Source organism: Sparus aurata, chromosome 16 (genome assembly GCF_900880675.1).
Source record: "Sparus aurata chromosome 16, fSpaAur1.1, whole genome shotgun sequence".
Taxonomy (NCBI): domain Eukaryota; kingdom Metazoa; phylum Chordata; class Actinopteri; order Spariformes; family Sparidae; genus Sparus; species Sparus aurata.
The window spans coordinates 16545819-16562166 of NC_044202.1; the positions used below are offsets into that span (position 1 = coordinate 16545819).

Genomic DNA, 16348 nt, shown 5'->3' on the forward strand with positions numbered 1-16348 from the left:
ATTGTGTAAGACGCAATTATTTGGAACTGAGGGTTGCCTCAGTTTTCCGTCCACTTTACCACCGTGTTTCCGTACGAAGGCCATACCATAAAGCCCCTTGTGCATTATTTGCTGCTAATAAATTTGATGTAAAACTATAACAAATGTTTTATTATTAAAATGATTATGTTATTTCCATATAAGCAATGGTACATTTGATGCATCTTGGCGTTTATAATGTTTTTTAACATGCTGAGGTGGCTCATGGTCGGTCCATTAGACCTATTAGACTCTATTGTTTATTGTGATTTCTAACATTCTGTCCATGTGTTCCTTGCAAGGCAGTTGCATTCGCAAGATCATATGATCATTTGAGAATCCATCTCGCCAGGCTTCAAGCTATGTGCTTGTTGCTCAACCACAGTGGGATGGACCAATCAGCTACTTACAGCTCCAGGCTTGCATTAGGTGAGATCACACCAGTCATATAGTTGGCGGTGTGTGACATAGTGCTGTAAAGCGTTATGCACTTGAGTTACACTCTGACCTGTCCACACAGGTTTCATAGTGCAGATACAAGAGAGCTGGGTACACAGTGGGACTGACGGAGACGTCATCGGTGTAACATCAAAACGATTTTGACACTCTAATTTTAATGTCAAATAGTCGCTGAAGTTTGCTTTAAGTTTTTACAAGCTTTTAATCCTCACACTCTAAGTGCTTTTACATTGTCTGAGTTTGTGAGAGTACGATCTGTCTATCACTACCACATCAGACAGCACAGAACCAACCTAACAGATATTTCTAACGATAATATTTTTTCCAGGCCTTGGTCCTGAGTCTGGGCCCTGCTCCTAGACGTGAGCTCAGTGAGTTATCTCAGGACCTTATCTAACTATATTTTAATGGCCAGATGGCATGCTCATCACTTGGGCAGCGTCTCAGTGGAAAATGATGTTTTTGAAGTCATAAAAACTTTACAAAGCAGTTTTGTGAACCCAGGGTGCCATTTGCTACTATCACTACTGGATGTAGACAAGGGAAAACTGCTTTACTCAGAATCCCAGTGCTATAATAGCTTCATGATTTATGTAATAAGGTCAAGAATATTTATGTAGCTGTCCTAATTATTTCACTTTCCCACTGTAAATTCACTCAGTCATCTGTCTGATGTCTAAAAGGAGATGGCAGTAAAACCAAGCTCAACATTTGAAGGTTGAGACGCTGAGGTCATTTATGTTTTGCACTGTAGGTGTCTGTTAAGATGATCAGGAATCACAATATGTTAAAAGTTCAATATGTAAGAATTGGCCATTTCTGTCAAATTCATCCTCAAAACAAATAGGGGGCAGCATATCACCACAGTAAACACTAACTGCGGCTAGCTGTAGCTGCTGTTTGCTAGTTAGCACAATTAGCTGTGCAGCTAGTGGTCAGGACTGGAAGATCGGAGCACCGGGGAAGTGTTGTTAGCGCAGGAGCTTTGGACTCGGACCGGCTGGGGCTAGCTGGTTAGCATGCTATCTGTGATATCTGATCCATATGATATAAGATATCTGTGCAACTCAATACTTAGATCTTATCATGGCAACACAGTTATTTCTTCACATTCTGTAGATAACTTTGTTAATTTTTTTGTTTTCAACTATAATTCCTACAAATTGCACCTATAGTGTCTTGAGTTGGATGTAGCTTTGAAATAAGTATGTGAGCACTGCGCAAAACATGTAGAGATGAGAGGTTTATTTGATCAATTGGTTAGTGATTTGACAGAAAATCAGTTCCGACTTCTCAAATGTGAACCTTTGCTGGCTTTCTTAATCATCTAATATATGATGGTGCTGAATATCTTTTGGTTTTGGACTGTTGGTTGGACAAAACAAGCACATTTCACTGTATTCTGGCATTTCATAAACCAACTGATAAATTGATCCATCTAAATGAGTGTGTTTGAGAGTATTTAGATAAAGACATGACCTACTGCTGCTCAAAAACTCCCAAACTTCATGCAGTAATATTTGAACTGGTCGTAAAAAACCGGACTGCCTCTTAGTTGAATGAGTCCAACCTCCCTTGTGCTCTCCCTACATGATGTCGACTGGATTTTTCGAGCCAACGGTATAAAACTGTGATATTACTGGGCAGCTGGATGTGTTACTTTGTGTAACCTACCTCCCCTCCCTTCCCACCCTTTAATCATCCCGCCTGGTTAAAAGAGTTTTTGCAGGAAAGTAAAAAATCCACATCATCCATCCATCATCTGCTGTCCATTAGTGCTGAAATGGCTAATGCAGGCATTCCTTTTCAGCTGATGCAAAATATGAATTAAACAATGACACAAAACCTCCTGCTCTTGAGTAACCAATCACAGATGATTCAGATTGCTAACATGACAAACAAAATCAAAATTCACTGTATCTCTGCGTTTTCGTGCACTGAAAAATAAAAATAAAAATGTGAGGTTTTGAACGCCACACCTGTATGGCTTAAAAAGTAGCCGTTTCCTTACCCTCCCTTAATCCTGCCTTGGTGTTGCGGCACATATTAAAGATAGACTGCAAGACAATAAATCTCTTTCAGAGCCAGTCATTCATCCACATCAGTGCCCGTAAATCCTAAAGGTCATAAAAGTAAATATGCTTTTGTTTCGCGGTTAGCTTTCTTCTTGGCGGTAGCTTGCGCCAGTTAAAGTTACTAACTGAAACCATTTGGACAGCAAAGCAGGAACCTGCTTGTTTGTCTGCTCCTGCCAGGGAAGTATCTAATGTACACAAATGAGATCATCATACCGGGGTTTCAGCACCACTCACACTGTTTTTCCCCGGCATATTAAATCCATGTTTGCTGTTGTCTCAGATCCATCATCTGTCACATTTTAGAGTTATACACCTCTCCCCAGCGAGCGCTCACTCACGAAGGATCAGTCGGGACTTGATTCTGTGACTTCAGAACTTGGCGGCATCCTTTCCCAATAAGTTGTGATGGATATTCTGATGAGAAAACAGCCCTTGCATTCCTAGGCAGTCCCCTCGGGAGTAGCCTCTCCGGCTAAGCAGGTCCTTCGCTTGATACTGCGAGGGTAGATTACAGTCTGTGAGGCCTGGCACCGGCCGGGATGCTGCCACAGAGGAGAGTCAGCCCCCCATCAGAACCTAATTACAGAGCTGGTGGAGGTAGTGCAGTGCCAGCTACAGAAAAGGAACAAGTTATTCTCTGTCATTTGGGGTTATTAACACGTGCGGAAAGGGTTAGAACATGTACAGTAAAGACTTAAGTATACTGGATAGGAATAGCCCATGTATTGTCATCTGCTTGTGGCAGTACATTTTTGTACAGCTCTTTGAGGGAGGTGGTCACCTGTTGATTCTAGGTTTTAGACATGCATGTTTAGTGATAGGTAAGCGCACTGAGACCACCCAGACATATTAAGCTAATTTTCAGGTTCTTAAATGTATTTTGGTTACCTACTAGAATAAGTTTATATGCTTTCCTGCTAAAAAAACACATCAGTTTTCTCATGCTGTCCACTGCTGCGGCACTGTGTTCCCCCATCAGTTTAAAATGGAGCAGCGTTTTCTGATTTTGTTGGTGTGGACTTTCAAGAGGTTTTACATGCAGAAGAATGTATAAAGCAATGAAGGAAAAAGCCTAATAGGTCTGCATGCAGTGGCAGGTGCACATTACACTGTACTGGCTGCGTGATAAGGGTTAGAGAAATCCATGTCGTAATGCCTTAAACCACCGGATCAGTATTTGTGGAAGCATGGAGTTACTCATTGTATGGCCACACAATGAGTCATGTTGAAAGTCCTGATGAGGAAAAAGCCTTGTTTCTTTGCCTCTGGCTCCTTTTTGATGATTTTTGATGATAGGAAAAAAGGTCAGGTAGCTGACAACCCTCCTCAAATGATCTGGATTCAATGGAATCAAAACACAGCTCTGAGCAGTGTTTTCCTTGGACGACGCCGATATTGTGCTAATGACAGCATTGCTCCCTGCGCATTCTACATTTTCTCCCCTTTTGACAGGCTTCGGCTGAAGTAGCCATTCTGTCATTAAAAAACATCTGTTAGTACGCAGGATTCATGTACAGTGCACCCCTCCTACTGTACCACTGTGTGGTAATGCCTGCACCACCCAGTTTGAAGCACAGAGAGGGGGATTCTGTCATGAGAATTAGATGTTGTCAGGCGTTTGGTGACATGGGTGTAAGTGTGTGTGATATTGTCTCAAATGTGGGTTTGAAAGTGTGGCTACAATGAAAATTAATGAATAGTCTTATGTAGACACTGTGTTTTTGTTGTGTATCGGTTGTCTATATTTTGATGTAAGTCCATGAGGTCATTTAGTCACATTGTGTGGTTGCTGATGAGCACCCATAATTTTAACTACAGCGGATGCTGAGTGAGACAGCAGAGATTTGGATGGAAAACGCCCTTTTGACCAACACAACGCGGTCAGCAGATAGTTAGCAAATTTATCTTATTTGGTCCGGTCATATAATTAAACAGCTGTGGAAACGCTTTGGTCACGTTATAATTATCTAAATGCAGTTTAGTTTCTATTTTATATCATCAAGTGAAAGCTGGATGACAATTTATGTTAGAAAGTCAGGGTACCAGTTGACCTTAAAGGGGCACTTTGCAGTTTTGGAGAAGAAATTTAAACTCAGAATTCTAATATTTACCATATTTAAGAGGTCATAATACAAACTCTGAAATATATATATAACTGAATAAACAAACTGGTCCCTAGAAGGCAGTTAAAAGATAGAAAGGTGGCAGGAGTAGAATCCAACTGTGTTGTCGTTACAGGTCAGTCTCTTTATTCAGTAATGTACGGTCTGTATGTATGTACGTATGTAATATACATGTGCCTTGGTGTCAGACTAAAACCAACACTGGAAAGTGAAAGAGTAAAATAAAACAAAAAAAACAGGCAGTGTAATTCTTCACAGAGCAAGATGTTTCTCTTTAGTAGCAATGACAGCAGGAAAAGACATCTTATCCTCTGCAAAGGAAGAAACTGTCCTCTCTGGAATACAATGTTCATGTCCCTACTGAAATATTCAAAATATGATAATTCACAACAGAAAAAGGATTTGACTAAATTTTCCAAGTGAATGAAGTTTGGCCGAATCCAGCTCTCAGCACTCATCACACTGCTAACCAACTTAGCAAAGTTTTTTTCTGTTGTCTTTTTAAATTTACCCATTCAATTCAATGTGTGTGCTATTGCAAAAAGTATATCTTTGCAGGTTTTGTGGTTTACATCTGTGCATGGTGAGAGCTGAGATGTCAGGTTGGACATGTGGCACACTTAGAGTTTTTCACAAGGTTAACTTGGCTGAAAAGAATAGACTCCACACCCGTCCCCACCCTGTAATTCATATGAGACCCGGTTTATTGTCTTCTTATAAACGCCTCTCCCACTGGTGTTACCCACAGCAGCAGTTGTGTTAAGTGGTTTAGCGAGATTTTTTCCCTACCATGATTGAGATCTAACTTTTGACTGTTCCACTCATTATGTCACTCCACAGAAGATAATTCAGTCAAAGGATCTGCAAACAATAAACTATAGTTAAGATAATTGCTTATCTCTTTTTATGAGTCACAAGAACCAACATTAAATCATTTTAGAATATTATCACAACCCATTTTACTAAACCTTTTTTCTTTTTATTCGTGCCAGATCGCACCATGTTTTTTTTTTTTTTTTTTTTTGGGGGGGGGGGGGGGGGAATACGCTAATTTGTTGTCTTGCTAAGATTTAGATGAGGAGATCAATACCACTCTGCAGTATATATATATGAAGCAAGCTAGCCTCTGTCCAAAGGTAACAAAATCTGCCTAAAAGCACCTCTAACAAGTGTTCAAGGCATATTTAAGTTGGCACGGTTGCATTCAAAATCAATGGAATGATATGATTAGACAAAATCAGTACAAACTGATGTGAAAGTGCATGCACACAAGTTGAACATTTTCTAACTGGCGAGTGCTTACTCACAGCAGAGCTGAACACCAAAGCTGCTTTTAAACAGGCTCTTTTTTTACCTTGTTCATGATACCGTGTCCACGAGAGTCCATATGAATGACTGCCTCTTCTGGTTTTTACAACCTTGTAATGGAAATTTGCTGAAAGCTGCAGGTTTACAAGTTGTGGCCTTTTGCTGATGTTTTCAAAAACAGCTGCTGTGGAAGTTCATTTTTTGGCGAATGGTAAGAAAATGAATTGTAATTTTTGTTTTATAGAGTTTTTCGTAATATGAAAATGTTGACATCTTGCCAATGGTTTCATACGCATTTCCTGCATTACATTACCGCTCGCTAGCTTTCCAGTTTGTCTGCCTCTGTGGCCTCTAAACATCGTCGTCTAGCAGCAGTGCTCTCACGACTTACTCATTAGAAGGCCAAGCATAGCATGTGCACGACTTCCCATGTCGTAACGACGCACAAGTTCCCTGAAGGCAGCAGAATTCACTAACTGGCTGACTACCATAGGCGTAGGCTGCTTCAAGCAAGCTTCCAGCTAACGAATCAACAAGGAAGGAAAAAACAGCCCAACCATCAAACATGTGCAAAAAATTGCAAGGCCTCCTGTTTGAACACACTTTTAATCTCTTTACCACCCCGTATCTAATTTATTGAACCCGTCTTAAAACCGACAGTGTTTAAAAACAGCATTGTGGTTTTGATTCAGCCAGGCTTGCCTTTAGGTGCCAAAATATTCTTTATTTATTATTTATATTGAAACATTGCATTGGCAATGCTCACAGTCATATATTTCATCGCTTTGAAAAAGTACCACCAAGACTCTAAGCAGCTGAAATCTAGGTCAGATATGGTATTTGACAATACACAGCATGCTTCTCTCGGGGACCACAAGTGCAAAAAGATGCTTGGACGTTTTTTCCCTCCAGATGCTTTTCATAAATATTTAACATGGTCTGCTTCTAAAGCACTGTTCACATGTATTTTGTCTGTGTCATTATTTGGCAAAAACAAAAAATCCCTTATTTTTGGTGGTGGACATGATCCTATTAGTCTCTCTTACCACAATAAAAGCCATAGACTGTGAAGTATTGACAACAGTTGGGAAGGATCAAAAACGCATGATTTTCTTCCCCAAAAAAGTGAAAACTTCAACCAGATCAAACCTTTGTCGACCTTTCATTGTTCTTTGGATGATGCTGAGATACTTAGAACACACAGGTGGCACAGGTATTTTAAAGCAGTATCACATTCAGCATGCTTTTCTGGTTGTAGGATGCACTTGGAGGTTTTGATCTGCGCAACAGTGATTGCTCCAGACCACCCTCAGTTCTGAAAAAAAAAAAAGAAAAAAGTCCAGATGACCCACAAGTGAATCTTCTAATACTTCAGGAATGTTCTGCAATCATCAAGTCATCTACCACAGATCCAAAATACTGATGTCAAAACATGATCTCTGGAAGGGAAAAAGAGAACTTGGATTCAAAGAAATTCCATATCTGGGTAATTTTTAAGGAGCCGACAAACCTTCACATTGTCTCGTATGGAGCAATATTGGAGAAAGCTGTGGTTCAACTTTAAAGAGGAGGGAGGGAAAGGAGTAATGATGTTAGACTGTGCCGCTGTGCTGCATCAGAAGCATTTGTCTGACCAACCTTGCTAACCCAACTGTCAACTTGCAGGTGGGTGTACAACGTGCATGGGAGACATCTGCGTTGCAGCACCTCTGCCTTCCGAACTTGGCGGGTCATAGCTGGGCAAAACGACAATCTGAGAGGCAGAGTCAAAAGTCTTTCAGCCGTAGCTTCCGAACAGCTTACTGCCGAGCTCTCACAGGGAGTGCTCGTGGCAAGGCATGTGGACAGGCCTTGGCAGGTAGCCTGAGTCCACGTGGCACAGCCAGAGCTCCTATTATACTTCAGATTTGAGGAGAGACAGAGGGAAAGAGAGAGAGAGAGAGAGGGAGAGAGAGGCCGAAAGAGTGGAGCGTGCTGTTCTGAACAACACCAGCCATCCCTGGGTGAATCAGCGTGGCTGGCTCTCTTTCATCAGAACAGAACTGACCCTTTGTAGTGTGCAGCCAAAGGTCATTAGCAAGATATATTGTCCACAAACACATGGGAGGATATTTTCCACTAAATAGGAATGATTTATATTATAAGAAGTCACAGTGATTTACCAATAGTCAGGTGCATCTTTGTAATCTAATTAAAACTGTGTTTTTGAAGGCTCGATCAGTTCAGTTTTTGTCAGATTTATGGTGTTTTTAGGGCTGCACAAAAGATAGGAATTATTGTTGGGCTGTTGTGTTGTATTCCCGCGATCGCCAAATAAACTGGTAACTCAGTCTATAACCGAAACATGCTGTTTTTATTATTTGTGTAGCCTGTTTTTTTAACGACTGAGAGACTTGATTTGACCAACAGACATTTTTAATATAACAAAGGCCCCCAGAGTCAAGGCCAATGAGCCGCTTTGTGGCCACTGCATGCAAAAGCAAACTGCTGTCTGAAATGCTGGCTAGCGTCCACATCACATAAGTGTTTTTCAAGGAAATGCTCATTGTGTATTTTATCCATTGCTCGATTTGCGTAACTCTTTGCAAAAAACAACGCCCCAAAGCCTCTCGTACTTTGCTTCCTGTGACATGATAGCTTCTCTATTTTGGACCTGAGCTAGTTTGAGAAAAGGTATGAACTTGGTTGAAAAGACCACATGTTTTACAAATGGGTTTGTACTCCTGACACTTCCTTGGATTAGCTGCCTCAGAGCACGCCTTCCTATTTAGCTTGTCTGGTGGTGTGGCCAGGGTCATCAGGCTCTCTTTAGCTGCTCTGGTTCTGGCATCAGTGAGTCTTCAGAACACCTAATGTAAGGGAGGAACCTGAGGCAAAAGAAAGGGCTGGTATGCCCATGTGAATAGCGAGCACTTCTACGGGTGACTGAGTCATTTGTCTTGTTGTCTCACTGTTTATGCGATGAATCTGAGAATGCGTCTGCACGAGAGGATCCAGCTGTTTTATTTGGCAAATCACACCCCAGATGTAACACATATTGGAGCAGGGAAGGAGCTCCAGGCTACCAATCCCAATGGCTCACTCCACTGTCGAATAAAACGAATATGATTGACTTGATGCAATAATGTGTCCCTTTTAATGGGAACACCAAGACATAGCACACTCATTATTGTTTAGCACGAAGGCAGCCAGGATTCGTTTTGAATTAGAAACATAAAATTGTCCCTGGTATAGTTCCCATTTTGTCACCTTGGACAACAGCTGATCATCCATCAACCACTGCAGCTGTTTCACTCACAAACACTATGACAAGCTCAGGCTGGAATGCATCTCTTCTATTTGAAATCATAAAATTGATCACAGGATCCAATAAACACTTATTGAATGTGAAATGCGTGCTTGGATAGTTATCTGAAAATCATACTAGTAATCTATTTACGATGGTTTCGCTAATGGCAGCTGGCAAATCCTTAACTTAGTTCATATTGTGGGAAAGCAAAATCTGAACCATGAGGTAAAACAAGGACAGCTTCTCAGGAGCCGTCATATCATGCACGAATGAGCTTTCACTTTGTTTTGATATCGCTCATTCAAGGTGCACTTGGCAGTCAGCCTTACACTCGTTCAACTCGTGACACTAATGCAACATCAGATTCCAAATCAATCATCATCTATAGGCTGACATACTCTTCTACTAAATTATGTCTGACATGTTTTTCAAACCTAAAAAAAACAAAGTCTGGATCTTTATGGCCTCCCAGCAGTCTCGTGACCCACTTCGGTGATGTGATTATTGGAGATCTTCAACGGCATGTCAGGTGGCCACTCCGCCAAGAGCCAATTACCAGCATGTCACTTTTGCTCAGATAACCTTGGTCTCTCTCTCCTCTGCTCCATTTGGAAATCACTCAGTTTAACCTCAGACAGTTTAAGCTGTAACGCATTTCAGGAAGAGAAGCACAAATACTGTGATGTATTCAAACAATGTCGTCTATTAAGGTCAAGAAAAATCTTCTCCAAGAGGTGAATCATTACTACATTTCCACTGGCAGATGAGACATATCTACTGTTTGACTTGGAATTGGATCTAAACTTGTTGCACACGTTTATTATTACTGCTTAATCAGTTATACATTTTGAAACATTGTGGACAAAATACTGCAATGGATTAGTTATAGGCTAGTGTGTGTTTTATGAAACCATGTCTCAGTTTATCACTTATGATCTCATCCTGCTTTAAATTTTCAGTTGCCAAAATATATTCCCATACGGTATTTCAAAGCATATAAAATCAGTTTTATCTCAGCTATAAATTTCAAGCACAGAACTTCTGTGTGCCGATAAACCTTACATGACATTGATATAAAACTGTTTTTAGCCATGCTGGCAATGTGGTTGTAGAAGTGACCATGTTTGTCGGCCTGTTGGTCCACTACTGTGGTCCAGACTGAAGCATTCTTGGTTCCCCAAAAAACATCCCAGTCATTTCTTGGTGATATTTGGTAATGCCATGCACAATCTGATCCATATGTTGTTTTATTACCAGTTCCCTGCAAAACTATTGACATTCCCATTAGCCTCAGTTGTACTGTGTGTTTAGTGCTAATTAGCAAATGTTAGCATGCTAATAGGCTTAACTAATATAAAGTAAGCATTATACCCGCTAAACATCAACATGTTGATATTGTCATTGGAAGTATGTTAGCATGCTGCTGTTAGCAGTTAGCTGAATCCACCAGTGTGGCCAGTAGTCTTACTGAGATGCCTGCATGACTCTCAGTCTTGTTTCAGTCCACTGGAATAAAAAGACAAATAATGCTTATTTTGCTGGCTGAATTGGAGTACCATAATTAACAAAGAGAAGAGCTTTCGATGGAGTCTTCATTGTAAAGAACTTTACACACACATTACACACCACATATAGTGGCCTATCATGAGTCCATTTGGCACAACATGATTGGGTGATGCCTTTAAAGGCTCAGAAGAATGTACCTAAAAATAATGTTGCATTTTTGTCACGTGGGAGTCCTACCCATGAAAAAAATATCCGTTGGAAAAAACTGGGTGTAAAGTTCTTAACAGTAGAGCTCACCAGGAGAGTAACACCATATCTACACGGGATGCATTCGGGCACGGTAGAGAGAGGTTTGTCACCCATGTTTTTCGGCACGTAAAACAGAAGAAATAGACTTGACGTGTAAAACGCAAGACATTACATGGCCTCTGAAGAAGGCTGGAAAACAATAGAAGTGTGTCTGTCCTGTCAGACCCACATGAGACGGATGACTGAAAAATCACGGCTCAAACATGTCATGTGTAAACACGACTGACATACTTAAGCACAGTTGATTGATGATTTGGACCCAATAAACAGTCACGTCAGGAGTACATTTTATTAGTGGTGTCAGTGGAAAAGAGAAAGGGGAATCTTGGGACATAAGGAGGAGTATGAGAAAAACCAGGTGTCACAAAGCGTATTCAACAAACTATGCAAACCTCCCGGCTTCGCTTGATTTTCATTTGTAACTAGGCTATCATGAGACAGAGGTGCACTGATGAGGAGGTGAAAGCCAGGAAAGATTCTGTGTAATTTGTGGACCATCTATCTTTTGGTGTAATTAGGGTCACTTCAGTAAAGTTTATAGAATGAGACTGTGGGATTTCCCCTCGCACCAGATTTCATTGAGTGTTAATTTAGCCACAGAGAATTGGTCCAGTAAAATACGTGACATAAGTGTCAAACTCATCCACATCTTTGGTCAGTGATAGCTATATCATCGCTAAGCCCTTCAAAGTTAGCAGTCTATAGTTCTTGAAAAGTAGGGCAGCTGTTGTTTCCAAATTAAATAAACCATTTCTCCCAAAGATTTGGGCTTTTTTAGAAACGTGCATTTAGTGGTGTGAGGATGGTGGTAAAGCTAGACTTTAATTTTTATTTTTCCTGGTTGGAATGCTGTATTTCTCACTCTGGTGCATGACAGGAGTCTGAGTCCGTGGTCCTGGCTTTTGTAGTCTGGATGAGGCAGTCTTAACTGAACGGCTCTAGTGACGACCACTTAAAAGAGGCTTCAGATAGAAGCTGTCATTATTTCCCTATAGGCAGACAGAGGGCACTGGTAGGTGAGGCCACACGCACTATAGGAAAATCTGAGAAGATTCTTGTTTTTGCCAAGATTAAAACATCAAAATGATGTCGCACTGATCTCATTCAGTTGCCTAAAATCTGTGTAAATGCAATACGTGATATTAGTGGAGAAGACATGTATGTTTTTCTTATTAATAAAGGGAGAAGCACTCATTCTTCTTGACAACCCACTGGCTCAACTTAACTGAACTCCCCTCGTACCCTGGGTTTAACTAAGATTACATCCTACCATAAATATGTCACAACAGATTTAGTAACTCAGTGTTTAAGTTCACAATTTCTGCCGGGTCCCACTGTCTCCACTAACCTACTATTTTGTTATATGCAAGTCCCTATTGAGATGTCGACATTTGATGAAATATCCATCAATTTCGGCATTATAAGTTCATACGTACGCCTGCCTGCCATCCAGGCCAACCAAGAGGGATGGAGATTTCAACCACACGGCGCTGGACTGACACTCCAAAACAGCCCTGTGGTTGGCAACATCCTCTCAGACCCAACAATTTTTTTTCTCGACCTCGCTGCTGCTTTTATAGAGTGGCTGTGTATTTTTAGAGGTTACAAAATGACCGTACTGCAGGTCATTCACTGGTCAGTCGCTACTGTATTCTTCATTCAGCCATGTTTTTCCATCTTTAATTATGAAGAAAATTAATAGTGGGTGCAGTAGAGAAGTATATTAAAGATCATGTGTAAAGGATTAAGAGGCCCTTACTGACAGAAAAGGGGGAAACAAAATACCACTATGTTTTCATTGCACTGCAGGCATAAATTTCCACTGGTTTCAAAAAGAAGTTCAGTTGTATGTAAGTATTTTACCTCATTAAACAGTGTCCTAATGAGGTTATGGTCTCAGTTTAGATTTTCAAGTGTTCTACAATACAGCTTGATGTTCATTATGTAAAATGTTATGATCCATTTAGAGTCAAATAGACGATAACGCAGGGTATGCTTTGAGGCATGGCTACCCTTCTGATGGACAAGTCACAACCAGAGCACTTGAGTAGAAAAAGTTGCACAAGTTCAAAATGCAGATGGTCAGGTCATTCACACGCTCTTCCAATAGTTCCAGGAAGTTATAAGCAGGCAAAATAAATGCATGAATACAGACAGACAGAAGTAGGATGTTTGGCACTTTGTAGTTAATGCATGATTTATTGATTGGTTGTTTAGCAGTACCGGGCTGTTAGTATCTACAGCTAACTTTCAGGAACTTTTGAGAGGATCCATGATACGCTATTGCCAATGTTCACTGGAGTAAATGGAGATGACGCGATTCTCTACTCAAGGGCGCTGGTCGTAATCATGGCATCCCCTTGGGTTCTTGGTCAGACCCCATCAGGATAACCTCCTAGAGCTCCACCCTCTCATCCAAATATGGCCAATTCTGGCTGTGAAAAACCAAAATGGGGACAGCTGTGATACCAAACTCGAGGTTTGAGTAGTGAAGTCCACAAACCAATGGCTGACATGATGGATTTAAACTTGAGAATTACAAAATCTGTGCTAGTTTTTCAACACTTGTTGTCCATCAGCTACATCAACAGAAGCTGTTTCATCATCGTAGCAAAGCATTTCAGCAACAACTCGGTTTCTGATGGATTTATGACTGGCTTGAAAATTTGTGATAAACCTGACATCAAAATGTGCCACTTGAACCTGATGACTTCATTCCCTCTCCGATTAAAAAAAAAGGTCCACCATGTGGCCGGAAGGACAAGCCTCTCACTTATCAGCTGTGTGTGGATCAGACCACCGGGTTGGACTCGCCCATTTCCTCCTGACCCATTTTCAAAGTTTGCTTTGGATGCAGCTTGCGGTTCATTGTGTCAGCACGCGGATGCCATGAATGTGTGATTTATGTTGGACCCCATGTGGACTGGAGCTGAGGTTTTGGGCTTTCTCGGCTCTTTATAATGAGTACCTGCTTTCACTGTGCAGTGTATAAAAGAAAAAAACATTGTTGTAGATCTCTACATTTTAAGGACACAACACCCTCATGTTGAGATAAGCATACTGTAACTCAGGAGTCTTAAAGGAATGGAAAACTTCCACCAAACCAAATTGTGATGAACTGTTATATGGGTTTGATTGCTATTTAAATGTTTCTGAGCGACGGCCATAAGCTGTGAGTGCAGCTCCAGGAGAGCACCCAAGCACGTCCACACGTGAGATGAGTTGTTTGCTCCCCGTGAGAACCGGTCGTGTCTGTTGTGTATCAGGCCCATGGCTCAGATGTTGGCTGGAAGTGCGATGGGGACCCGCAGCCAGGAGAGACGGTCCTGCAGGATACAAAGGAGAGGAGAGGGCAGGAGAGGCGGCTCCAAGAGATCCAACAGCAGCTGGAGATCCTGGGCCGGGGCCAAGAGATGACTGTGAGTTCAAAGCAGCTACGTTCGTTCACACACAACAAAACACATGCTCAAATTCACACAAGTACTGACATCCACACAGCGCCTGTGTTGTGCATTATAGCAGTCCTCAGTGCTGCTATCCGTAGACACGTGTGTGACAAATTATTACAAGATCCTCAGTCATTCTCACAATGGGACGTTGAAATCATATGCAATACTCGTGTCTCTGCAGGCCCATATTTTTTTTTCTACTTTTTTCGCTTCCTTTCTCTTCTCTCCTTCTCTCTCTCACTCACTTTACAATGTACAGAGTTGTGTGTAGTGTATAAAATGTGTTTTGACTTAAGTTACTTTTTCAGTTAGCTTTGTGTCAAATATCTTTCTCTGCTTTGCTTTGCACACGTATTCTATCTGAGAGCGAGGGAGGTAGTGTACTAAACTGATGGCCTTTAGTCCTCCACAGTGTTTCTTTGCTCTCTTGCATTCTTCGCTCAGATTTGATGTCCCGCTCTCCACAGCGTTCCCTGGAAACCATTGAGCTCTGTCTGCTTTTAGGAGCCTCTGGAGAATTACAACCAGCAGAACTGTCACTCGTACCCCGAACCCTGTAGCTAAAGGCACAGCACAAGAATGTTCCGAGCACAAAGGTTGATAGCCCTGATTTCTGCTTCCTCTGACATTTATGACTTTACATTTTGTGCTAGAGGAAAGAAAAACATTGAGATGAATGTTGTAGTTTCACTTTGTCAGTGTTTGAATGGGCAGCTTCTCCCGGTCTTGCACAACAAGCAGTACCTGTACCTGGCCATTCGCAGCCCCTCCATCGATGGATTTCAAACATGTTATCCTAAACTTTCCCAACACATCAGTTCTCACGCTGATGAACCACAACGTGATGTATATAAGCCTAATTTAGACATAAAAGATGCCCATCTTGCTCACAAACCGTGAGCTAATAAAACCATTAAGTGGCAGCCACACCCGCACATCAAACAAGGCACCATGCCATGCAACCCAAACCTATTCCTGGCCTAATTAAGGAGACACAATTGGAATGTTTTGCTAATTAAGCCAAACTCCGTTTGAGGAAACTGTTCCCTCATAATGATCACGAGACATCAAAACCACCAGTCTCTTAAAGACTGGTGTAGCTAGATGCTCTTTGCATTTAGCTATGTGTCACTGCATTTTATATACCATCACCAAACGATTGAACTCAGCGAGCGGCTGCAATGCACACGGCACACTTTCAGCGTATATATTCTCAGTGCCACGGGGGCTTATTTTGTGGTTGGAAAAGATTTATTTGTGTGGAATTTGTCTGGGAGGGCACTCACACAGTCTCGCACAGCTCCGGCATAGTCATAAAGTTGATTTGTACATCATCCATAACTCAAATGTCTTCTTGCACTCTTTTTGCGCCTGAACCTGTGTACCAACTCTGCAGGCTTCAAAAAGAAAAAAATGTAAATCAAATTCTAAATTATGCAGGGATACATATACGAGATACAATGTGTTGAAGCAAGTTTTAGGTTGTAGACTTACTTTTTAACCTTTCCTCTTGTTTTTAGTCTTTAAGCTAAGCTAGTTTTAATATAATGGCCTCCAGGCTCCAAATTTAACCTGCAGACAAGAGAGTGGTAACAATCTTTTGATTTCCTCTAACTTAACTCTCAGCAAGTAAACAAAAAGTGTATTTCCCAAAACACTAAACTATTACTTTTAAGTACTATTGCTGAGTGACCTACCTAAATACAAATAAGAACTACTTAGTATTTGTAGCATTTTCAATTATTTTTTATTGGTACCCCATTTCACTCTATTAGCATGCCTAGCTCTAGTAAATTACAAAATACTGCC

At 41.1% G+C, this 16348-nt stretch overlaps 1 protein-coding gene across 6 annotated transcripts in view; it reads left to right on the forward strand.

Moving 5' to 3' along the window:
• Positions 1-16348, forward strand: part of fsip1 (fibrous sheath interacting protein 1) — a 33010-nt gene that overhangs the window by 5844 nt on the left and 10818 nt on the right. For 3 of the 6 annotated variants that reach the window (XM_030391653.1, XM_030391654.1, XM_030391655.1), the window contains exon 9: positions 14357-14509. The exons of 1 other annotated variant lie outside the window; for it this stretch is intronic. In XM_030391653.1, coding sequence (XP_030247513.1) covers positions 14357-14509 — 153 coding nt within the window. Of the gene's footprint in view, positions 1-7651; positions 8321-14356; positions 14529-16348 lie in introns of those variants that run through there. 2 more of the 6 variants (XM_030391657.1, XM_030391656.1) reach the window with 2 other exon arrangements.